Raw genomic sequence first — 26,843 nt, forward strand, 5'->3', positions numbered from 1 at the left:
GCCAATATCCCCTGTGTGCCATTGACTGTGCCACAAAAGCATGCTGAAGCGGCAAAGTCAATTTTCACATGAATAAACACACAGTCGCTATGTAATGATTACTAACTGGGTGGGTTGAGATTATTACATATAAAAGCACTAAACCTCTCTCTAAAAGCTTCACTTATACAAACGTTTTACTTGAACCCTAAATGGTTCTCCAGTAGATTAATAAGAAAAGCTCATCCATTGTTTAAAAATGGCCTTTTTGCCTTTGTGCAGATTGCCATGTCTCATTTTAGATTCATTGAGAATTATACTTTTTTCAAAAGTATCTGTCTTTTTCAAACAAGCATTACAGAGCTGGTTACAATTTCATCCCCCTGAAAAGGGAGAACAAATATTACAACAAATATTATGGCTGAACTCAAATGGTTGATAAAATACCTGTAATTATGGGAAAGATGTTTGAACGTTGTGGATGCTTGTGCTTTTTTTTCACCTTAAAGATGCATCAATTTCAAAATGAGTAGGGTTTGTCCACACCATGTTGCCATAGTTGGTGAGTTGAGTGTGAAACCACAGACAAGAATCACTCAGTGAGGTGTGAAAGATACCTATTTAAAGGGAAGTGGAGACGCCTAACACCAGAATAACATTATGATTCATATCCTTTAGAAATGTCTGTAGAGAAACAGAACAACTAAAAGATAAGAATGAGACCATACCTGTCACAGACCAGAGAAATACCAGCAACACACTTCCTGCTGTTCTCAAGGCCATTGTTGCATCTCCCACCCTGCAGTCTTAGAAACATAAACAACAACTCACTCTATAGCAGGTGAATAACTCCACCTGATACATTGAAGTAGAAACTGTAAATGGGGTACAGGGCCTCATTACTGAAAATGAACCAGGCTCATATTGTGTTGTGTTGTATTGTGCTATATGGTTGTCTATGTGAATACTGTCTGTCTGTAAGTCTATTGCACTATGTATGTAATGTGTGTGACGTGTTGCATGTCTGTCTTCGTCTGTCTATTTAAGATGACATGCTGTCTGATGCAAAAACTATTTCCTAATGGATACAATAAAGTCATCAACATCACAAACAACAAAAACAATCACTTATTGAACAGATGTGTAGAACTGTAAACACATATTTCAACATTGATTGTTGTGAAGCTGTTTATTCTCAGATCCCCAGATACAGGAGGATAAATGTTCAATTCTCTATGGTCCGTCAAGCTGTACAGCAGCCTAAAGACTGACCACCAGGTTCAATGATAACTCCTATCCCCAAGCTGTGAGGCTAAACAACAATTGACTCTCTCTCTCTCTCACACACACACACACACACACACACACACACAGACACACAGACACACACACACACACACACACACACACACACACACCATCTGTAGTGAAGGCCCATAAGGCCCATAGAGTCTGTATCAGTCTAGAGAGCTGGTTGTTATGGATGTAGAAAAGTTAAAACACACATCCTACACAGTATAGATGTCAACCCTACTCCCTATCAGTCCCAGTATAGATGTCAACCCTACTCCCTATCAGTCCCAGTATAGATGTCAACCCTACTCCCTATCAGTCCCAGTATAGATGTCAACCCTACTCCCTATCAGTCCCAGTATAGATGTCAACCCTACTCCCTATCAGTCCCAGTATAGATGTCAACCCTACTCCCCATCAGTCCCAGTATAGATGTCAACCCTACTCCCTATCAGTCCCAGTATAGATGTCAACCCTACTCCCTATCAGTCCCAGTATAGATGTCATCCCTACTCCCTATCAGTCCCAGTATAGATGTCAACCCTACTCCCCATCAGTCCCAGTATAGATGTCAACCCTACTCCCTATCAGTCCCAGTATAGATGTCATCCCTACTCCCCATCAGTCCCAGTATAGATGTCATCCCTACTCCCCATCAGTCCCAGTATAGATGTCAACCCTACTCCCCATCAGTCCCAGTATAGATGTCATCCCTACTCCCCATCAGTCCCAGTATAGATGTCAACCCTACTCCCCATCAGTCCCAGTATAGATGTCAACCCTACTCCCCATCAGTCCCAGTATAGATGTCAACCCTACTCCCCATCAGTCCCAGTATAGATGTCAACCCTACTCCCCATCAGTCCCAGTATAGATGTCAACCCTACTCCCCATCAGTCCCAGTATAGATGTCAACCCTACTCCCCATCAGTCCCAGTATAGATGTCAACCCTACTCCCCATCAGTCCCAGTATAGATGTCAACCCTACTCCCCATCAGTCCCAGTATAGATGTCAACCCTACTCCCCATCAGTCCCAGTATAGATGTCAACCCTACTCCCCATCAGTCCCAGTATAGATGTCAACCCTACTCCCCATCAGTCCCAGTATAGATGTCAACCCTACTCCCCATCAGTCCCAGTATAGATGTCAACCCTACTCCCCATCAGTCCCAGTATAGATGTCAACCCTACTCCCCATCAGTCCCAGTATAGATGTCAACCCTACTCCCCATCAGTCCCAGTATAGATGTCAACCCTACTCCCCATCAGTCCCAGTATAGATGTCAACCCTACTCCCCATCAGTCCCAGTATAGATGTCAACCCTACTCCCCATCAGTCCCAGTATAGATGTCAACCCTACTCCCCATCAGTCCCAGTATAGATGTCAACCCTACTCCCCATCAGTCCCAGTATAGATGTCAACCCTACTCCCCATCAGTCCCAGTATAGATGTCAACCCTACTCCCCATCAGTCCCAGTATAGATGTCAACCCTACTCCCCATCAGTCCCAGTATAGATGTCAACCCTACTCCCCATCAGTCCCAGTATAGATGTCAACCCTACTCCCCATCAGTCCCAGTATAGATGTCAACCCTACTCCCCATCAGTCCCAGTATAGATGTCAACCCTACTCCCCATCAGTCCCAGTATAGATGTCAACCCTACTCCCCATCAGTCCCAGTATAGATGTCAACCCTACTCCCCATCAGTCCCAGTATAGATGTCAACCCTACTCCCCATCAGTCCCAGTATAGATGTCAACCCTACTCCCCATCAGTCCCAGTATAGATGTCAACCCTACTCCCCATCAGTCCCAGTATAGATGTCAACCCTACTCCCCATCAGTCCCAGTATAGATGTCAACCCTACTCCCCATCAGTCCCAGTATAGATGTCAACCCTACTCCCCATCAGTCCCAGTATAGATGTCAACCCTACTCCCCATCAGTCCCAGTATAGATGTCAACCCTACTCCCCATCAGTCCCAGTATAGATGTCAACCCTACTCCCCATCAGTCCCAGTATAGATGTCAACCCTACTCCCTATCAGTCCCAGTATAGATGTCAACCCTACTCCCTATCAGTCCCAGTATAGATGTCAACCCTACTCCCTATCAGTCCCAGTATAGATGTCAACCCTACTCCCTATCAGTCCCAGTATAGATGTCAACCCTACTCCCTATCAGTCCCAGTATAGATGTCAACCCTACTCCCTATCAGTCCCAGTATAGATGTCAACCCTACTCCCTATCAGTCCCAGTATAGATGTCAACCCTACTCAGTCTGGTCCTAAAGGACCCTCAGATAAATCCACTGTGTCATTCACACACATTCCAACACTCCTCCACTGAGACACTTTATGAATACAGGCCCTGATGTAACAACCAAAACTGTCTCACCCTGATCTGTTTCACCTGTCTTGTGCTTGTCTCCACCCGCCCTCCAGGTGTCGCCAGTTTCCCCCCTTATCCCCTGTGTATTTATACAGTGGTGGAAAAGTACCCAATTGTCATACTTGAGTAAAAGTGAGTCACCCAGTAAAATACGACTTGAGTAAAAGTCTAAAAGTATTTGGTTTTAAATAATATGATATAAAGTATCAAAAATAAATGTAATTGCAAAAATGTACTTAAGTATCAAAAGTAAAAGTATGAATCATTTCAAATTCCTTGTTAAGCAAACCAGATGGCACAACTGTTTGTGTTTTGTTTGTATGTGCAGATAGCCAGGGGCACACTCCAACACTCAGAAATCATTCAGAAACAAAGCGTTTGTGTTTAGTGAGTTTTCACATCAGAATCAGTAGGGATGACCAGGGATGTTCTCTTGATAAGTGCGTGAATTGGACCTTTTCTGTCCTGCTAAGCATTCAAAATTTAACGAGGACTTTTGGGTGTCAGGGGAAATGTATTGAGTAATAAGTACATTATTTTCTTTTAGGAATGTAGTGAAGTAAAAGTTGTCAAAAATAAAAATAGTAAAATAAAGTACAGATACCCCAAAACAACTACTTCAGGAGTACTTGAAAGTATTTTTACTCAAGTACTTTACACCACTGCCTTTATACCTGTATTTTCTGTTTGTCTGTTGCCAGTTCGTATCGCCAAGCCTACCAGCCTGGTTCTCCCTAGCCCCTGTTTCTCCCTAGCCCCTGGTTCTCCCTAGCCCCTGGTTCTCCCTAGCCCCTGGTTCTCCCTAGCCCCTGGTTCTCCCTAGCCCCTGGTTCTCCCTAGCCCCTGGTTCCCCCTAGCCCCTGGTTCTCCCTAGCCCCTGGTTCTCCCTAGCCCCTGGTTCTCCCTAGCCCCTGGTTCCCCCTAGCCCCTGGTTCCCCCTAGCACCTGGTTCCCCCTAGCCCCTGTTTCTCCCTAGCCCCTGGTTCCCCCTAGCCCCTGGTTCCCCCTAGCCCCTGGTTCTCCCTAGCCCCTGGTTCTCCCTAGCCCCTGGTTCTCCCTAGCCCCTGGTTCCCCCTAGCCCCTGGTTCCCCCTAGCCCCTGGTTCCCCCTAGCCCCTGTTTCTCCCTAGCCCCTGTTTCTCCCTAGCCCCTGGTTCTCTCTAGCCCCTGGTTCCCCCTAGCCCCTGGTTCTCCCTAGCCCCTGGTTCTCCCTAGCCCCTGGTTCCCCCTAGCCCCTGGTTCCCCCTAGCCCCTGGTTCTCTCTAGCCCCTGGTTCCCCCTAGCCCCTGGTTCTCCCTAGCCCCTGGTTCCCCCTAGCCCCTGGTTCCCCCTAGCCCCTGGTTCTCCCTAGCCCCTGGTTCTCTCTAGCCCCTGGTTCTCTCTAGCCCCTGGTTCTCTCTAGCCCCTGGTTCTCCCTAGCCCCTGGTTCTCCCTAGCCCCTGGTTCTCCCTAGCCCCTGGTTCTCCCTAGCCCCTGGTTCTCCCTAGCCCCTGGTTCTCCCTAGCCCCTGTTTCTCCCTAGCCCCTGGTTCTCCCTAGCCCCTGGTTCTCCCTAGCCCCTGGTTCTCTCTAGCCCCTGGTTCTCCCTAGCCCCTGGTTCTCCCTAGCCCCTGGTTCTCTCTAGCCCCTGGTTCTCCCTAGCCCCTGGTTCTCCCTAGCCCCTGGTTCTCCCTAGCCCCTGGTTCTCTCTAGCCCCTGTTTTTCTAGTTTTTCCGGTTTTGACCACTCTGCCTGTCCTGACCCTGAGCCTGCCTGCCGTTCTGTACCTTACTGACTCTACCCTGGATTACTGACCTCTGCCTGCCCTTGACCTGTCGTCTGCCTGCCCCCTGTTTTGTTAATAAACATCTGTTATTCAAACTGTCTGCATCTGGGTCTTATCTGACACAGTTCTGATCCAAAACACAGCTCAAAACATAACAAGAAGTAAAATTATACATTCCCCTCAAGAATATGACTAATGACTAAAATCAAATAACCCAAAACTATTTTTCAAGATATTGTCACGCGTACTTATAGAGTGAAGTGAAGGAGAGAGGTCCTGTACAGAGAGTCAACCAGTTGATACATATTTAAAGTAGTCAGGGCACAAGTAGCTGATGCAGAACTGTCCTTTCCTCTTTAAGTCATTAACATGCATGACGACGAGAACAACATGTCAGAGAAGGGAGGTTACTGTATTAGAATGGGCCCTACATTTCTAAAATGGACAAAATGTCCCCCATTTCCACTTTTATTTAAATACAGAATCATGTTAACAATATGTTGACTATTCTTTATGGAATGTTTATAATATCTTAGAATGTGTTGCCTTGTCCCTCTGAGTTCTACATGGAACAGGTCAAAGTTCCATTTACATTTGGTCAGTTCCATGAAGTCATTCATTCTATTCTATAAACACATTCAATTTACACTCCTCATCAGCTGCATCAAAGTGATACTGAAGGTTTCAGTGTTCTAGACTAGAGCTCTCCCTACTGGCATCTCAGCATTACTGTAGTGTCTCTTCGTACGATGGGCAGTAATATAATGCCTTGATCATATTCAGTTACACTGGCTTCTTCCCAAATGGCACCCTATGTCAAAAGTAGTACACTATTAAGGGAACAGGGTGCCATTTGGGAGAGAACCACTGTTGGCCATCGTGTATAGTACTGGTACCTAATAATAATGTCCTCAATAATGTTGGGCTAATAACAACATAACAAACTAATGAAACGCAACACTGGTGTTAAAAAGTAAAATTTAAGCACACAAAAATGGATGTCTGTTCTATAGAACATGCCGCTATCATATTCTGTTCCACTGTTGGCCCTTGTGAACAGCAGATGGCAAGCAGTGGATAGCAGCTGATTTACGGGCTCCTGACCTACTCCGCTATTTTGTGTCTTTTTTGTGCTGATTTTAACTTTACTCTGACCGAAAACAGCTTCCGGACATCAGAACAGTGATCATTTAACTTGATATGGACAAACATTTCTACCTCAACGAGATGGCAAATTATGGACGTTCTGCTTACTCCGGACCAGGCCCTAATCCCCCGGGACTCGAAAGAGGAAGTGGCGGCAATAGAGAGGCAAGCGAGCAGGCATCCTGACGAGATTACGTTGGCGATCAAATAGACCACCATTGCCCTCTGTTCTATTGTAAATAAGATTGTGTTCTTAACTGACTTTCCTAGTTAAATAAAGGTTAAATACAAAATGTATTTAATAAATTAATATTGGCGAACGTGCAGTCACTGGAGAACAAACTGGATGAGCTATGTTCTATCCTATCACTGGAAAACTGTAATACGTTTTTCTTGAGTTGTGGCTGAATGAGGACCTGGATATACATCTTGCTGGTTTTTCTACACAAAAATGTTTTGCTTTCTAGAACCTTAAAGGGTTATTTGGCTGATGCCATAGGAGAACCCTTTGAAGAATCCTTTTAGGTTCCAGGAAGAACCTTGTTGAATTACAGGTAGAACCTTTTTGGGTTCCATGTAGAACCCTTTCCACAGAGTGTTCTACATGTAAACGAAAGGGGTTCTACCTAGAACCAAAAAGGGTGCTCCTATTGGGACAGCCGAGGAACCCTTTTGGAACCCTTTTCTCTAAGAGTGCATCTTCAAGAATGGATGGCAGACTCTGGTAAGTCGAAGGGAGGAGGGGTGTGTCTCTTTGTTAAGGAAGTCTCAAGTTTTTGCTTGCCTGAGTTAGAATACCTTGTGATAAGCAGTAAACAATACTGTTTACCAAGAGAGTTTTCATCTACACTGAACAAAAATATAAACGCAACATGCAAAATATTTTAAGATTTTACTGACTTACAGTTCATATAAGGAAATCCGTTAATTTAAATAAATGTATTAGGACCTAATAGATTTCATATGACTGGGAATACACATATGCATCTGTTGGTCACAGATACCTTAAAAAAAAGTAGGGGCATGGATCAGAAAACTAGTCAGTATCTGGTGTGACCACTTTTTGTCTCATGCAGCGCGACATCTCCTTTCCATAGAGGCCTGTCGAATGTTGTCCAACTAATCTTTAATGGCTGTGAGAAGTTGCTGAATATTGGCAAGAACTGGAACATGCTGTCGTACACGTCGATCCAGAGCATCCAAAGCATTCTCAATAGGACAGTGTTGAGTATGCAGGCCATAGAAGAACTGGGACATTTTCAGCTTCCAGAAATTGTGTATGATTCTTGCGACATGGGGCCATGCATTTTGATGCTGAAACATGAGGTGATGGCGGTGGATGAATAGCACAAAAATGGGCCTCAGGATCTCGTCACAGTATCTCTCTGTATTCAAATTGACATCGATAAAATGCAATTGTGTTCGTTGTCCATAGCTTATGCCTAACCATACCATAACCCCACTGCCACCATGGGGTATACTGTTCACAACGTTGGCATCAGCAAAACGCTTGCCCAGACTACGCCATACACGCTGTCTGCTATCTGCCCGGTACAGTTGAAAACAGGATTCATCCGTGAAGAGCACACTTCTCCAGCGTGCCAGTGGCCATCGAAGGTGAGTATTTGCCCACTGAAGTCGATTACGATGCCAAACAGCAATCAGGTCAAAATATGCAGTTCTGTCCTTGAGCAAGGCAGTTAACACCCAACAACAACTGATCCCTGGTGCCGATGATGTCGATTAAGGCAGATCCCGCAGTGTTGCTCTGTTTCAGAGGGGTTAGGTTAACTGTAGAAGAAGTTTACAATTGGTTCATTCATCCCCTTCCTCTCCCCTGTAACTATTCCCCAGGTCGTTACTGTAAATGAGAACGTGTTCTCAGTCAACTTACCTGGTAAAATAACGGATAAATAAAATAAAGAAGACACATTTTAGTTGAATGCATTTAGTTGTGCAACTGACTGGGTATCCCCCTTTCCCTTACATGTGTGTACATTTTTATTTTACCTTTATTTAACTAGGAAAGTCAGTTAAGAGCAAATTCTTATTTTCAATGATGGCCTAGGAACAGTGGGTTAACTGCCTTGTTCAGGGGCAGAACGACAGATTTGTACCTTGTCAGCCCAGGGATTCAATCTGCAACCTTTCAGTTACGAGTCCAACACTCTAACCACTAGGCTACCTGCCGACCCATAACCACCTCAATTATTTCATACCCCTGCACATCAACTAGGTACTGGTAAATAGACATGTTATTTTTTACTCATTATTGTTATTTGTTATTCACTGTGTATTTATTCCTTGTGTCACTATTTAAAATGTTTTTACTCTGCATTGTTGGAAATGGACCCGTTAGTAAGCATTTCAATCCACCGTCACTGTGTCTCACGTAAATAATACTCCTAAACACAACCCTCCATCACTGTGTTTCATATTAATACTGTATTACTCCTAAAAGCTAAACACCCAATCCCCTCTTACTTTAGCCCATTTTCAAACACGTCTCCACAAAAATCTATTACTGTCAGAGTCCTTAAAATAGCAGGAAAAAGTATTATATATGAAACCACATGTACAATACTGTATCAGATTAATATGCAGAAATACATCTACAGAGTACATAACAGAAAAACAAAACAACATACATTCCAATAGCATCGCCATGCACATAACAGGATACAGAAGTTCATGGTTACAAACAAATTATAAAATATACATATTTTAAGATATCGTCAAGCATACTTACAGAGTGAAGGGTAGACGTGTTGTAAGTTAACTTACTGTCAGTAAACAGACACTGAGTGTGAAGTTTGAGATCTGTGGTTAACCCAACATTGAAGTAGTCTGTGTCCATAGAGTTTAATAGAGGGCGCACTTGCTTCAAAACTAAAGCCATTGAATACAAACTTTCAGTTGGTTTACCGACTGTCATTAAAGTTATGGAAGTTGAAGAAGAAGACATTAACTACTTTAAAATGGAGATAGTCCTCAATTGCTCTTCTCATTCTGTTGCAGACGACATAATGACAAATATGCATAGATGGACCCTCTAGACAAATCTATGTCAGGAACTAAGAAGCTGATGCAGAGAGGGCTTCCTTCCTCAGTCACACATACAGTGTTCGAGAGCATCAAAACTGTGATGCATCGTGGGTAAATTGTGACTGACTGACTGACTGAGTGAGTGAGTAGTTATTTATCATGCAAGGTCATTTGTAGATCTCGACTCGTCTATAAAGTCGGCTGCAATGTCAAACACTCCTACATTTACATAACATTATAGCATTTGTAGCAAAAATCTAATTCAAATCATGGGACCGATAATATGATTTGTCAGATTAACATTAGCACATCATGTTCAAATCATCTATAAGTGACTTTGTTGAGCTTCACATTGAATTTTATACATTTGGATGATTTGGACATGATTTGGACATGATAAAATGACTAAAAGAAATGTGCAAAAAATGCTAATATTGGTCGGATGACTTGAATGGGATTTGTGCCACAAATGCTAAAACATTAGCAAGTGGAAACAGTACCAGGGGAAACTAAACCAAAGCATGGATTGCTGACATAGGAGGACATGAGGATGATGAGGGTGATGTGTTGATGAGGGTGATGTGTTGATGAGGATGATGTGTTGATGAGGATGATGTGTTGATGATGATGATGTGTTGATGAGGATGATGAGGATGATGTGTTGATGAGGATGATGTGTTGATGAGGATGATGTGTTGATGAGGATGATGTGTTGATGAGGATGATGAGGATGATGATGATGAGGATGATGTGTTGATGATGATGAGGATGATGTGTTGATGAGGACGATGAGGATGATGTGTTGATGAGGATGATGTGTTGAATAGGATGATGTGTTGATGAGGGTGATGTGTTGATGAGGATGATGTGTTGATGAAGATGATGTGTTGATGAGGACGATGTGTTGATGAGGATGATGTGATGATGATGTGTTGATGAGGATGATGTGTTGATGAGGATGATGTGATGATGATGTGTTGATGAGGATGATGAGGATGATGTGTTGATGAGGATGATGTGTTGATGAGGATGTTGTGTTGATGAGGATGATGAGGATGATGTGTTGATGAGGATGATGATGTGTTGATGAGGATGATTATGTGTTGATGAGGATGATGAGGATGATGATGTGTTGATGAGGATGATGAGGATGATGTGATGATGAGGATGATGTGTTGATGAGGATGATGAGGATGATGATGTGTTGATGAGGATGATGATGTGTTGATGAGGATGATGAGGATGATGTGATGATGAGGATGATGTGTTGATGAGGACGATGTGTTGATGCTGTGTTGATGAGGATGATGAGGATGATGTGTTGATGAGGATGATGTGTTGATGAGGATGATGATGTGTTGATGAGGATGATGTGTTGATGAGGATGATGTGTTGATGAGGATGATGTGTTGATGAGGATAATGAGGATGATGTGGATGATGTGTTGATGAGGACGATGTGTTGATGAGGACGATGTGTTGATGTAGGATGCAGCTAAACAGCTTGACACAATAATTTCTGAGGTAGAGCCTCTACTGATTGAAGATAGCATGTAAATGGCTGTGAGAAACCTATCTAGTAACTGGACCTCTCTGTCTTTTAGAGTCCTGTAAAAGGCTGTGAGAAACCTATCTAGTAACTGGACCTCTCTGTCTTTTAGAGTCCTGTAAAAGGCTGTGAGAAACCTATCTAGTAACTGGACCTCTCTGTCTTTTAGAGCTCTGTAAAAGGCTGTGAGAAACCTATCTAGTAACTGGACCTCTCTGTTTTTTAGAGTCCTGTAAAAGGCTGTGAGAAACCTATCTAGTAACTGGACCTCTCTGTCTTTTAGAGTCCATAGCATCCAAAGGCATATACATCTGTCAGCTGGTGTGACCTCAACAAGAAATGTCCAAAATTCCAACGCAATTACAACGTTAAAACAGACAACCCCCAACCTCACGTATGTGGACACTGCCCTGTCTGTAAAGGTATGTGGTATCCTACACTGCCCTGTCTGTAAAGGTATGTGGTATCCTACACTGCCCTGTCTGTAAAGGTATGTGGTATCCTACACTGCCCTGTCTGTAAAGGTATGTGGTATCCTACACTGCCCTGTCTGTAAAGGTATGTGGTATCCTACACTGCCCTGTCTGTAAAGGTATGTGGTATCCTACACTGCCCTGTCTGTAAAGGTATGTGGTATCCTACACTGCCCTGTCTGTAAAGGTATGTGGTATCCTACACTGCCCTGTCTGTAAAGGTGTGTGGTATCCTACACTGCCCTGTCTGTAAAGGGTCTTTGAAAAGCAGAGACACTGAAGTGGTTCAAGAAGTGGAACATGAGTGCTACCTTCAACCATTGGATGAAGATGAACATTCAGAGACATTTGTGTTTTATGACTTTGAGAGTAATCAGCAACCAGGGGTTTATCTACCAATTGTTGTTTCCACCATGACTTTCAAGGGTGAAAAGTGGTCAGCAGACGGCCTCAACTGTGCTAACATTTATAAAACCCCAGTACTAAAACACTGTGCTCTACTCTGTCTACAACATTTATAAAACCCCAGTACTAAAACACTGTGCTCTACTCTGTCTAAAACATTTATAAACCCCCAGTACTAAAACACTGTGCTCTACTCTGTCTAAAACATTTATAAAACCCCAGTACTAAAACACTGTGCTCTACTCTGTCTAAAACATTTATAAACCCCAGTACTAAAACACTGTGCTCTACTCTGTCTAAAACATTTATAAACCCCAGTACTAAAACACTGTGCTCTACTCTGTCTAAAACATTTATAAACCCCAGTACTAAAACACTGTGCTCTACTCTGTCTAAAACATTTATAAACCCCAGTACTAAAACACTGTGCTCTACTCTTTCTAAAACATTTATAAACCCCAGTACTAAAACACTGTGCTCTACTCTGTCTAAAACATTTATAAACCCCCAGTACTAAAACACTGTGCTCTACTCTGTCTAAAACATTTATAAAACCCTGCTACTAAAACACTGTGCTCTACTCTGTCTAAAACATTTATAAACCCCCAGTACTAAAACACTGTGCTCTACTCTTTCTAAAACATTTATAAACCCCAGTACTAAAACACTGTGCTCTACTCTGTCTAAAACATTTATAAAACCCCAGTACTAAAACACTGTGCTCTACTCTGTCTAAAACATTTATAAACCCCAGTACTAAAACACTGTGCTCTACTCTTTCTAAAACATTTATAAACCCCAGTACTAAAACACTGTGCTCTACTCTGTCTAAAACATTTATATAACCCCAGTACTAAAACTTTTATTTTTATCCCAATTCTAGATCCTATGATTCCTATCTTCTTTTGAATCCCTTGATCAAATCATATCAAATTATATTTGTCACATGCACCGAATACAACAGGTGTAGAAATTACATTGAAATTCTGACTTACAAGCCCTTAACCAACAATGCATTTAAGAAAACAAGGTTAAGAAAGTAACAAAATAAAACAATTATAGAAAATAGCACAAATGTTAAAATAAAAATAATTAAGGAGCAACAAAAAAATAACAGTCGCGAGGCTATATACAGGGGGTACCGGTACAGAGTCAATGTGGAGGCTATATACAGGGGGTACTGGTACAGAGTCAATGTGGAGGCTATGTACAGGGGGTACCGGTACAGAGTCAATGTGGAGGCTATATACAGGGGGTACCGGTACAGAGTCAATGTGGAGGCTATATACAGGGGGTACCGGTACAGAGTCAATGTGGAGGCTATATACAGGGGGTACCGGTACAGAGTCAATGTAGAGGCTATATACAGGGGGTACCGGTACAGAGTCAATGTGGAGGCTATATACAGGGGGTACCGGTACAGAGTCAATGTGGAGGCTATATACAGGGGGTACCGGTACAGAGTCAATGTGGAGGCTATATACAGGGTATTACGGTACAGAGTCAATGTGGAGGCTATTTACAGGGGGTACCGGTACAGAGTCAATGTGGAGGCTATATACAGGGGGTACCGGTACAGAGTCAATGTGGAGGCTATATACAGGGGGTACCGGTACAGAGTCAATGTGGAGGCTATATACAGGGGGTACCGGTACAGAGTCAATGTGGAGGCTATATACAGGGGGTACCGGTACAGAGTCAATGTGGAGGCTATTTACAGGGTGTTACGGTACAGAGTCAATGTGGAGACTATATACAGGGGGTACCGGTACAGAGTTAATGTAAGGAGACTATATACAGGGGGTACCGGTACAGAGTCAATGTGGAGGCTATATACAGGGGGTACCGGTACAGAGTCAATGTGGAGGCTATATACAGGGGGTACTGGTACAGAGTCAATTTGAGGAGGCTATATACAGGGGGTACCGGTACCGAGTCAATTTGGAGGCTATATACAGGGGGTACTGGTACAGAGTCAATGTGGAGGCTATATACAGGGGGTACCGGTATAGACTCAATGTGCGGGGGCACTGGTTTGTCAAGGTAATTGAGGTAATATGTACATGTAGGTAGAGGTAAAGTGACTGTGGATAACTGGGTAGAAGAAGGTGTTGCAGCCAGTGTCAAAGCCCAAGGTAGTCAAGTCTTGTTTTTTTTGTAGACCCAGCCTTCAACCAGTGACACAGGGGGTACCGAGGCTTTCGACTCTGTCAATCACCACATCCTCATCGGCAGACTCAATAGCCTTGGTTTCTCAAATGATTGCCTCGCCTGGTTCACCAGCTACTTCTCTGAAAGAGTTCAATCTGTCAAATCGGATGGCCTCTGGTAGTTCTATGGGGGTGCCACAGGGTTCAGTTATTGGGCCAACTCTTTTCTCTGTGTACATCAATGATGTCTCTCTTTCTGCTGGTGAGTCTCTGATCCACCTCTACGCAGACGACACCATTCTGTATACTTCTGGCCCTTCTTTGGACACTGTGTTAACACTGTGTTAACAACCCTCCAGACGAGCTTCAATGCCATACAACTCTCCTTCCTTGGCCTCCAACTGCTCGTAAATACAAGTAAAACTAATGCATGCTCTTCAACCGATCGCTGCCTGCACCTAACCCGCCCGTCCTTACTTAGAATATGTGGACAACTACAAATACCTAGGTGTCTGGTTACACTGTAAGCTCTCCTCCCAGACTCACATCAAACATCTCCAATCCAAAGTTAAATCTAGAATTGGCTTCCTATTTCACAACAAAGCATCCTTCACTCATACCGCCAAACATACCCTTGTAAAACTGACCATCCTACCGATCCTCGACTTCGGCGATGTCATTTACAAAATAGCCTCCAATACCCCACTCAATAAACTGGATGCAGTCTATCACAGTGCCATCCGTTTTGTCACCAAAGCGCCATATACTACCCACCACTGCGACGTGTACGCTCTCGTTGGCTGGCCCTCGCTTCATACTCGTCGCCAAACCCACTGGCTCCAGGTCATCTACAAGACCCTGCTAGGTAAAGTCCCCCCTTAATTCAGCGCACTGGTCACCATAGCAGCACCCACCTGTAGCACGCGCTCCAGCAGGTATATCTCTCTGGTCACCCCCAAAGCCAATTCCTCCTTTGGCTGTCTCTCCTTCCAGTTCTCTGCTGCCAATGACTGGAACGAACTACAAAAATCTCTGAAACTGGAAATACTTCTCTCCCTCACTAGCTTTAAGCACCAGCTGTCAGAGCAGCTCACAGATTACTGCACCTGTACATAGCCCATCTATAATTTAGCCCAAACAACTACCTCTTCCCCTACCATATTTATTTATTTATTTATCTCCTTTGCACCCCATTATTTCTATTTCTACTTTGCACTTTCTTCCACTACAAATCTACCATTCCAGTGTTTTACTTGCTATATTGTACTTACTTTGCCACCATGGCCTTTTTTGCCTTTACCTCCCTTATTTCACTTCATTTGCTCACATTGTATATAGACTTATTTTTCTACTGTATGTTTGTTTTACTCCATGTGTAACTCTGTGTTGCTGCTTTGCTTTATCTTGGCCAGGTCGCAATTGTAAATGAGAACTTGTTCTCAACTTGCCTACCTGGTTAAATAAAGGTGAAATAAAAATAATTACATTGTTTAAGTTTCTTTCCCACGAGATTAGGCTTAGAGAAGAGGTATCGTGTGGCCACAGCTTTGTATGTGGAACTTTCCCAGGAAATCAGACACTCTTTTTAAAGAGTACATCAATACCTCCTTGAGAGGCGAGCAAATGGCTTCAGGATATCCTGCATCAGCCACAGATCAAGAGAGCAAAGACAGATACATTCAGGACTATCATGAAAAGGGAGCATACGTCTTGACCCTGACAGAATAGAGGTCATCAAAGCCAAAAGAAACGTGTGTAAACTTCTCTTGAACAGTTTCTGGGGCAAATTTGCTCAGAGAAGTAATATATTAACATCAATCATTAAAGATCTCGAATAATTATTGTAATACATTTTTTTCAGACCAATATGTAATTACTAATTTTTAGTTCTTGAATCAAGACATAGCTCTGGTGTAATGGAGACGTAACAAGAAGAGGGTTCTACCAGCTCCTACCACGGCCTATGGACTATACACCCTCATGGAGCAGCTGCAGAGGAGGGTTCTACCAGCTTCTACCACGGCCTATGGACTATACACCCTCATGGAGCAGCTGCAGAGGAGGGTTCTACCAGCTTCTACCACGGCCTATGGACTATACACCCTCATGGAGCAGCTGCAGAGGAGGGTTCTACCAGCTTCTACCACGGCCTATGGACTATACACCCTCATGGAGCAGCTGCAGAGGAGGGTTCTACCAGCTTCTACCACGGCCTATGGACTATACACCCTCATGGAGCAGCTGCAGAGGAGGGTTCTACCAGCTTCTACCACGGCCTATGGACTATACACCCTCATGGAGCAGCTGCAGAGGAGGGTTCTACCAGCTTCTACCACGGCCTATGGACTATACACCCTCATGGAGCAGCTGCAGAGGAGGGTTCTACCAGCTTCTACCATGGCCTATGGACTATATACCCTCATGGAGCAGCTGCAGAGGAGGGGTCTACCAGCTTCTACCACGGCCTATGGACTATATACCCTCATGGAGCAGCTGCAGAGGAGGGGTCTACCAGCTTCTACCACGGCCTATGGACTATATACCCTCATGGAGCAGCTGCAGAGGAGGGGTCTACCAGCTTCTACCACGGCCTATGGACTATATACCCTCATGGAGCAGCTGCAGAGGAGGGTTCTACCAGCTTCTACCACGGCCTATGGACTATATACCCTCATGGAGCAGCTGCAGAGGAGGGTTCTACCAGCTTCTACCACGGCCTATGGACTATATTCCCTCATGGAGCAGCTGCAGAGGAGGGGTCTACCAGCTTCTACCACGGCCTATGGACTATATACCCTCATGGAGCAGCTGCAGAGGAGGGTTCTACCAGCTTCTACCACGGCCTATGGACTATATACCCTCATGGAGCAGCTGCAGAGGAGGGGTCTACCAGCTTCTACCACGGCCTATGGACTATATACCCTCATGGAGCAGCTGCAGAGGAGGGGTCTACCAGCTTCTACCACGGCCTATGGACTATATACCCTCATGGAGCAGCTGCAGAGGAGGGTTCTACCAGCTTCTACCACGGCCTATGGACTATATACCCTCATGGAGCAGCTGCAGAGGAGGGGTCTACCAGCTTCTACCATGGCCTATGGACTATATACCCTCATGGAGCAGCTGCAGAGGAGGGGTCTACCAGCTTCTACCACGGCCTATGGACTATATACCCTCATGGAGCAGCTGCAGAGGAGGGTTCTACCAGCTTCTACCACGGCCTATGGACTATATTCCCTCATGGAGCAGCTGCAGAGGAGGGGTCTACCAGCTTCTACCACGGCCTATATACCCTCATGGAGCAGCTGCAGAGGAGGGTTCTACCAGCTTCTACCACGGCCTATGGACTATATACCCTCATGGAGCAGCTGCAGAGGAGGGGTCTACCAGCTTCTACCATGGCCTATGGACTATATACCCTCATGGAGCAGCTGCAGAGGAGGGTTCTACCAGCTTCTACCACGGCCTATGGACTATATTCCCTCATGGAGCAGCTGCAGAGGAGGGGTCTACCAGCTTCTACCACGGCCTATATACCCTCATGGAGCAGCTGCAGAGGAGGGTTCTACCAGCTTCTACCACGGCCTATGGACTATATACCCTCATGGAGCAGCTGCAGAGGAGGGTCTACCAGCTCCTACCACGGCCTATGGACTATATACCCTCATGGAGCAGCTGCAGAGGAGGGGTCTACAGGCTTCTACCATGGCCTATGGACTATATACCCTCATGGAGCAGCTGCAGAGGAGGGGTCTACCAGCTTCTACCACGGCCTATATACCCTCATGGAGCAGCTGCAGAGGAGGGTTCTACCAGCTTCTACCACGGCCTATGGACTATATTCCCTCATGGAGCAGCTGCAGAGGAGGGGTCTACCAGCTTCTACCACGGCCTATATACCCTCATGGAGCAGCTGCAGAGGAGGGGTCTACCAGCTTCTACCACGGCCTATGGACTATATACCCTCATAGAGCAGCTGCAGAGGAGGGGTCTACCAGCTTCTACCACGGCCTATGGACTATATACCCTCATGGAGCAGCTGCAGAGGAGGGGTCTACCAGCTTCTACCATGGCCTATGGACTATATACCCTCATGGAGCAGCTGCAGAGGAGGGGTCTACCAGCTTCTACCACGGCCTATATACCCTCATGGAGCAGCTGCAGAGGAGGGGTCTACCAGCTTCTACCACGGCCTATGGACTATATTCCCTCATGGAGCAGCTGCAGAGGAGGGTTCTACCAGCTTCTACCACGGCCTATGGACTATATTCCCTCATGGAGCAGCTGCAGAGGAGGGTTCTTTACCATGACACAGACTCTGTGGTAGATGTAAGCAAACCTGGTGATTGGAACCCCTCTCTCAGCAACTATTTGGGTGGTTTAATGAGTGAACTCGAAGATGGTGACCATATTATTTCAATAACATGATACAATTTAACATTTGTGACATTCTTTAAACATTTGATGTGAGCATACACATTGATTATAGAGTCTTAAAGGATATATACTTAAACACTTTTCTAACAAAACGATCTACTGTCCTATCATTACTTCATAAATCATCATTATAAAGAGATACAACATCTTCAAAAGAAACTCCACGGGCTCTTTGGCCACAGGTAGAAAACACAGTGTTGACCACAGGTAGAATACACAGTGTTGACCACAGGTAGAATACACAGTGTTGACCACAGGTACAATACACAGTGTTGACCACAGGTAGAATACACAGTGGTGACCACAGGTAGAAAACACAGTGTTGACCACAGGTAGAATACACAGTGTTGACCACAGGTACAATACACAGTGTTGACCACAGGTAGAATACACAGTGGTGACCACAGGTAGAATACACAGTGGTGACCACAGGTAGAATACACAGTGTTGACCACAGGTAGAATACACAGTGTTGACCACAGGTAGAATACACAGTGGTGACCACAGGTAGAATACACAGTGGTGACCACAGGTAGAATACACAGTGTTGACCACAGGTAGAATACACAGTGTTGACCACAGGTAGAATACACAGTGTTGACCACAGGTAGAATACACAGTGTTGACCACAGGTAGAATACACAGTGTTGACCACAGGTAGAATACACAGTGTTGACCACAGGTAGAATACACAGTGTTGACCACAGGTAGAATACACAGTGGTGACCACAGGTAGAATACACAGTGTTGACCACAGGTAGAATACACAGTGTTGACCACAGGTAGAATACACAGTGTTGACCACAGGTAGAATACACAGTGTTGACCACAGGTAGAATACACAGTGTTGACCACAGGTAGAAAACACAGTGTTGACCACAGGTAGAAAACACAGTGGTGACCACAGGTAGAATACACAGTGTTGACCACAGGTAGAAAACACAGTGGTGACCACAGGTAGAAAACACAGTGTTGACCACAGGTAGAATACACAGTGTTGACCACAGGTAGAATACACAGTGTTGACCACAGGTAGAAAACACAGTGGTGACCACAGGTAGAATACACAGTGTTGACCACGGGTAGAAAACACAGTGGTGACCACAGGTAGAAAACACAGTGTTGACCACAGGTAGAATACACAGTGTTGACCACAGGTAGAATACACAGTGTTGACCACAGGTAGAAAACACAGTGGTGACCACAGGTAGAATACACAGTGTTGACCACAGGTAGAAAACACAGTGGTGACCACAGGTAGAAAACACAGTGTTGACCACAGGTAGAAAACACAGTGGTGACCACAGGTAGAATACACAGTGTTGACCACAGGTAGAAAACACAGTGGTAACCACAGGTTGTTGAAAGGTTATATTGTACTTCTTTGAAGCTGTAGTAGATCTTTGATCCATTTTTGTTTAAAAACTGTTTACTAAATGGGGGGAAATTAGAAAATGTGGGGGGAAAGCCGTAGGAATCCAAAAAAGTGAAATGAGAAAATCCGGGGGGGGGAAATGATGAGATTTTTCTACCTCCTTCGTCATCTTCTAATGTGACAGCTAACCAATGTTCACCAGGCAGGTGTTCAGCATGGGTATTGACAATGAACATGGCCGGTTGCTCCTGCCATTTCTCAATAGGTAGTTCATCACAAGCCCAAACTCCACAAAACAGTTTTCCGGTCAAGGGGTTCATGAGACCTTCTAGCTCTTGGGTATTCATGTTTTGATCAATGATCCTTAACACAGTGGGGGGGAAAGTATTTCATCCCCTGCTGATTTTGTACGTTTGCCCACTGACAAAGAAATGATCAGTCTATAATTTTAATGGTAGGTTTATTTGAACAGTGAGAGACAGAATAACAGCAAAAAAATCCAGAAAAATGCACGTCAAAAATGTTATAAAATGGTTTGCATTTAAATGAGGGAAATAAGTATTTGACCCCTCTGCAAAACATGACTTAGTACTTGGTGGCAAAACCCTTGTTGGCAATCACAGAGGTCAGATGTTTCTTGTAGTTGGCCACCAGGTTTGCACACATCTCAGGAGGGATTTTGTCCCACTCCTCTTAGCAGATCTTCTCCAAGTCATTAAGGTTTCGAGGCTGACGTTTGGCAACTCGAACCTTCAGCTCCCTCCACAGATTTTCTATGGGATTAAGGTCTGGAGACTGGCTAGGCCACTCCAGGACCTTAATGTGCTTCTTCTTGAGCCACTCCTTTGTTGCCTTGGCCGTGTGTTTTGGGTCATTGTCATGCTGGAATACCCATCCATGACCCATTTTCAATGCCCTGGCTGAGGGAAGGAGGTTCTCACCCAAGATTTGACGGTACATGGCCCCGTCCAACGTCCCTTTGATGCGGTAAAGTTGTCCTGTCCCCTTAGCAGAAAAACACCCCCAAAGCATAATGTTTCCACCTCCATGTTTGACGGTGGGATGGTGTTCTTGGGGTCATAGGCAGCATTCCTCCTCCTCCAAACACGGCGAGTTGAGTTGATGTCAAAGAGCTCTATTTTGGTCTCATCTCACCACAACACTTTCACCAGTTGTCCTCTGAGTCATTCAGATGTTCATTGGCAAACTTCAGACGAGCATGTATATGTGCTTTCTTGAGCAGGGGGACCTTGCAGTCGCTGCAGGATTTCAGTCCTTCACGGCGTAGAGTGTTACCATTTGTTTTCTTGGTGACTATGGTCCCAGCTGCCTTGAGATCATTGACAAGATCCTCCCGTGTAGTTCTGGGCTGATTCCTCACCGTTCTCATGATCATTGCAACTCCACGAGGTGAGATCTTGCATGGAGCCCCAGGCCGAGGGAGAGTTACCATGGTTATTATTATTTACAGGGACACTGAGGAGTCAACATAATGAACTCTAAACACTGGATAGAGGGGCTCAGTGAATGTGGAGGTGAATGTGATCAGGTGGGTCAGTGTGTCAGAGGAGGCTCTATAGAAGGACAGAGTGCCGGCTGACCAGTCCAGATACACTCCTACTCTGTGGGGGCTGGAGGAGGGGACGTCTATGGTAGTGGGATGATTATTATGCCAGGCAGAGTATCTGTTTTCAGAGCAGAACAGACTCCAGGACTTGTCATTGTGTCCAAGACAACAGTCATCACCCCATCCTCTCCTGCTGATTCCTTTATATGTCACTCCTATACCAGCCCCCATTATCCCACCACTCCACTCTACCTCCCAGTAACAGCGCCCAGTCAGACCCTCTCTACACAGCACCTGTTCACAGTCCTCAAATCTCTCTGGGTGATCAGGATACGGCTGCTCCTCTCTCCTACCTGTCACCTTTCTGTTCTCCTCAGACAGAGAGAGGAGTCTGTGTACTGTGTTTAGGTCCAGTGTGAGATCACAGACATCTGATGGATGAAACCAGACACAATATTAGAAATCATCATCATTCACATTAGAATGTTAACTCACTTTTCACTAATTCATTTAATGTAGATGTTTCTAGGTATCAAAAGGAGAAGTTAAGGTAACTTGAGACTTGTTGAATGATCATATGTTATACTGTATGGTAATATAAAACACACTTATTCACATTAATTACACACACACACACACACACACACACAGTCATATCAACTCTTTGTAAACGTTGGTGTCCCTGATTTGTGCTTCTGTAGAACTACAGATGATATTTAACATGACCAAGTCAGTAATGATGGTGGTCTTTGACTTAACTTGAATTAAGACTTATTCTTAGTCATATTCTTCACAGCAGTCAACACTCACATTTTCTAAGTCCAGGTTTCATTCTGTTCTCTCCACCATGTTCCACACTGTAGCGGTAAGCAGAAAAACAGACAGTCATTGAGGGATACACCTGAACACACACACACACACACACACACACACACACACACACACACACACACACACACACACACACACACACACACACACACACACACACACACACAGGACAAATACACACACACACACACACACACACACACACACACACACACACACACACACAGGTCAAGCGTTGGTAAGAGCGTTTTCAGTGTTTGTGTCCAGTGTGTGTGTGAGTCCAGTGTGTGTGAGTCCAGTGTGTGTGTGTGTGTGTGTGTGTGTGTGTGTGTGTGTGTGTGTGTGAGTCCAGTGTGTGTGTGTGTGTGTAAGTCCAGTGTGTGAGTCCAGTGTGTGTGTGTGTCTGTGTGTGTGTGAGTCCAGCGTGTGTGTGTGTGTGTGTGTGTGTGTGTGTGTGTGTGTGTGTGTGTGTGTGTGTGTGAGTCCAGTGTGTGTGTGTGTGTGAGTCCAGTATGTGTGTGTGTGTGTCCAGTGTGTGTGTGTGTGTGTGTGTGTCCAGTGTGTGTCCAGTGTGTGTGTGTGTCCAGTGTGTGTCCAGTGTGTGTCCAGTGTGTGTGTCCAGTGTGTGTGTCCAGTGTGTGTGTGTGTCCAGTGTGTGTGTGTGTCCAGTGTGTGTGTGTGTGTGTGTGTGTGTGTGTGTCCAGTGTGTGTGTGTGTGTGTCCAGTGTGTGTGTGTGTGTGTGTGTCCAGTGTGTGTGTGTGTGTGTCCAGTGTGTGTGTGTCCGTGTGTGTCCAGTGTGTGTGTGTCCGTGTGTGTCCAGTGTGTGTGTGTCCGTGTGTGTCCAGTGTGTGTGTGTGTGTGTGTGTGTCCAGTGTGTGTGTGTGTGTGTGTGTGTCCAGTGTGTGTGTGTGTGTGTGTGTCCAGTGTGTGTGTGTGTGTGTGTGTCCAGTGTGTGTGTGTGTGTGTGTGTCCAGTGTGTGTGTGTGTGTGTGTGTGTGTGTGTCCAGTGTGTGTGTGTGTGTGTGTGTGTGTCCAGTGTGTGTGTGTGTGTGTGTGTGTGTGTCCAGTGTGTGTGTGTGTGTGTGTGTGTGTGTGTGTGTGTGTGTGTGTGTGTGTGTGTGTGTGTGTCCAGTGTGTGTGTGTGTGTGTGTATCCAGTGTGTGTGTGTGTGTGTGTGTGTGTCCAGTGTGTGTGTGTGTGTCCAGTGTGTGTGTCCAGTGTGTGTGTGTGTGTGTGTCCAGTGTGTGTGTCCAGTGTGTGTCCAGTGTGTGTGTGTCCAGTGTGTGTGTGTGTGTGTGTGTGTGTGTGTGTGTGTGTGTGTGTGTCCAGTGTGTGTGTGTGTGTGTGTGTCCAGTGTGTGTGTGTGTGTGTGTGTGTGTGTCCAGTGTGTGTGTGTGTGTGTGTGTGTGTGTCCAGTGTGTGTGTGTGTGTGTGTGTGTGTGTGTGTCCAGTGTGTGTGTTTGTGTGTGTGTGTGTGTGTGAGTCCAGTGTGTGTGTGTGTGAGTCCAGTGTGTGTGTGTGTGAGTCCAGTGTGTGTGTGTGTGAGTCCAGTGTGTGTGTGTGTGTGTGTGTGAGTCCAGTGTGTGTGTGTGTGTGTGTGTGTGTGTGTGAGTCCAGTGTGTGTGTGTGTGTGTGTGTGTGTGTGTGTGTGTGAGTCCAGTGTGTGTGTGTGTGTGTGTGTGTGTGTGTGTGAGTCCAGTGTGTGTGTGTGTGTGTGTGTGTGTGTGTGAGTCCAGTGTGTGTGTGTGTGTGTGTGTGTGTGTGTGTGTGTGTGAGAGAGTCCAGTGTGAGTGAGTCAAGTGTGTGTGTGTCCAGTGTGTGTGTGTGTGTGTGTGTGTGTGTGTGTGTGTGTGTGTGTGTGAGTCCAGTGTGTGTGAGTCCAGTGTGTGTGAGTCCAGTGTGTGTGAGTGTGTCCAGTGTGTGTGAGTGTGTCCAGTTTGAGTGTGTCCTGTGTGAGTGTGTCCTGTGTGAGTGTGTCCTGTGTGAGTGTGTCCTGTGTGAGTGTGTCCAGTGTGTGTGTGAGTCCAGTGTGTGTGTGAGTCCAGTGTGTGTGAGTCCAGTGTGTGTGAGTCCAGTGTGTGTGAGTCCAGTGTGTGTGAGTCCAGTGTGAGTGAGTCAAGTGTGTGTGTGTCCAGTGTGTGTGTGTGTGTGTGTGTGTGTGTGCCTCCAGTGTGTGTGCCTCCAGTGTGTGTGAGTGTGTCCAGTGTGAGTGTGTCCAGTGTGAGTGTGTCCAGTGTGAGTGTGTCCAGTGTGAGTGTGTCCAATGTGTCCAGTGTGAGTGTCCAGTGTGAGTGTCCAGTGTGTGTGTGTGTGAGTGTGTCCAGTGTGTGTGTGTGAGTGTGTCCATTGTGTGTGTGTGTGAGTGTGTCCAGTGTGTGTGTGTGAGTGTGTCCAGTGTGTGTGTGTGTGTGAGAGTGTCCAGTGTGTGTGTCCAGTGTGTGAGTGTCCAGTGTGTGTGTCCAGTGTGTGTGTGTGTGTGAGAGTGTGTGTGTCCAGTGTGTGTGTGTGAGAGTGTGTGTGTCCAGTGTGTGTGTGTGAGAGTGTGTGTGTCCAGTGTGTGTGTGTGTGAGTGTGTGTGTCCAGTGTGTGTGTGTGAGAGTGTGTGTGTCCAGTGTGTGTGTGTGAGAGTGTGTGTGTCCAGTGTGTGTGTGTGTGTGTGAGAGTGTGTGTGTCCAGTGTGTGTGTGTGTGAGAGTGTGTGTGTCCAGTGTGTGTGTGTGTGTGAGAGTGTGTGTGTCCAGTGTGTGTGTGTGTGAGAGTGTGTGTGTCCAGTGTGTGTGTGTGTGAGAGTGTGTGTGTCCAGTGTGTGTGTGTGTGTGAGAGTGTGTGTGTCCAGTGTGTGTGTGTGAGAGTGTGTGTGTCCAGTGTGTGTGTGTGAGAGTGTGTGTGTCCAGTGTGTGTGTGTGTGAGAGTGTGTGTGTCCAGTGTGTGTGTGTGAGAGTGTGTGTGTCCAGTGTGTGTGTGAGAGAGTGTGTGTGTCCAGTGTGTGTGTGTGAGAGTGTGTTTGTCCAGTGTGTGTGTGAGAGAGTGTGTGTGTCCAGTGTGTGTGTGAGAGAGTGTGTGTGTCCAGTGTGTGTGTGTGTCCAGTGTGTGTGTCCAGTGTGTGTGTCCAGTGTGTGTGAGAGTGTGTGTGTCCAGTGTGTGTGTGAGAGTGTGTGTGTCCAGTGTGTTTGTTTGTCCAGTGTGTGTCCAGTGTGTGTCCTGTGTGTGTGTGTGTCCTGTGTGTGTGTGTGTCCTGTGTGTGTGTGTGTCCTGTGTGTGTGTGTGTGTCCTGTGTGTGTGTGTGTGTCCTGTGTGTGTGTGTGTGTGTGTGTCCTGTGCGTGTGTGTGTGTCCTGTGTGTGTGTGTGTGTGTCCTGTGTGTGTGTGTGTGTGTGTGTCCTGTGTGTGTGTGTGTGTGTCCTGTGTGTGTGTGTGTGTGTCCTGTGTGTGTGTGTGTGTGTGTCCTGTGTGTGTGTGTGTGTCCTGTGTGTGTGTGTGTGTGTGTGTGTGTGTGTGTGTCCTGTGTGTGTGTGTGTGTGTCCTGTGTGTGTGTGTCCTGTGTGTGTGTGTGTGTGTGTGTCCTGTGTGTGTGTGTGTGTCCTGTGTGTGTGTGTGTGTCCTGTGTGTGTGTGTCCTGTGTCTTAACCAGCCTGAAAAGTCCAACATGTCTGATATGAACATTGACATAAACCCTCTACATACTTGAGTTTCTCCAGTCTGCAGTGTGGATCCTCCAGTCCAGCAGAGAGCAGTCTGACTCCTGAGTCTCCTGGGTGATTGTAGCTCAGGTCCAGCTCTCTCAGGTGTGAGGGGTTTGACCTCAGAGCTGAGACCAGAGAAGCACAGGCTTCCTCTGTGACTAGACAGCCTGACAGCCTGCAAAGAGTCAAATCAAATTAAAATCACACTGATATTCTTTGGTGGTGAAAATAGTGGCAGTATATTTCTTCAACATATTCAGATACATCAGTGTCCTGAAACCTGCCATATCTACTCATAAATTAAAGTATCATATTATAAATTACAAATTATCAAAGTTTTGCCTGCAGATAGAAACATGTATAATACAAATATTTGAGTAGACTGACCAGACCAGTTTAAAAGCAGTATCAGTCAAAAGACAGACAGTGAGGTATCAGATTTAGATTGTATTGAGTACAGTCCACACCATATCTATTTTGACAGTGAAGATAACATTTTAAATGTGGGTTTAAACTCCAACATTTTGGATTTCAGATCAAATGTTTCATATGAGGTGACAGTATATAATCTCACCTTTTATTTGAGGATATTTTCATACATATCTGTTTCACCATTTAGAAAAATGAAAGCACTTTATGTATCTAGTCCCCCTATTTGAATAGGTCATAAGTATTCTGACCAATTCACTCATAGTGTATTAAAATAGTCAAAAGTTTAGTATTTGGTCCCATATTTTTTGACTGCAACGACTA

General features: G+C 45.3%; 1 protein-coding gene across 4 annotated transcripts in view; it reads right to left on the bottom strand.

Moving 5' to 3' along the window:
• Nucleotides 1-26,244, bottom strand: part of LOC123735849 (cell adhesion molecule CEACAM6) — a 35,187-nt gene extending 8,943 nt beyond the window's left edge. For 2 of the 4 annotated variants that reach the window (XM_082972003.1, XM_082972002.1), the window contains exons 1-2: nt 9,327-9,406; nt 708-785 (exon numbers count right to left, since the gene is read on the bottom strand). In XM_082972003.1, the coding sequence (XP_082828129.1) occupies nt 708-762 (55 nt within the window). In that variant the 5' untranslated portion in view covers nt 763-785; nt 9,327-9,406. Of the gene's footprint in view, nt 1-707; nt 786-9,326; nt 9,407-26,091 lie in introns of those variants that run through there. The other 2 variants (XM_082972004.1, XM_082972005.1) reach the window with 1 other exon arrangement.
• Between the last annotated feature and the right edge of the window lie 599 nt (nt 26,245-26,843).

The sequence above is a fragment of the Salmo salar genome, unplaced genomic scaffold, assembly GCF_965601325.2.
Source record: "Salmo salar unplaced genomic scaffold, fSalSal1 ptg000519l, whole genome shotgun sequence".
NCBI classification, from domain to species: Eukaryota; Metazoa; Chordata; class Actinopteri; order Salmoniformes; family Salmonidae; genus Salmo; species Salmo salar.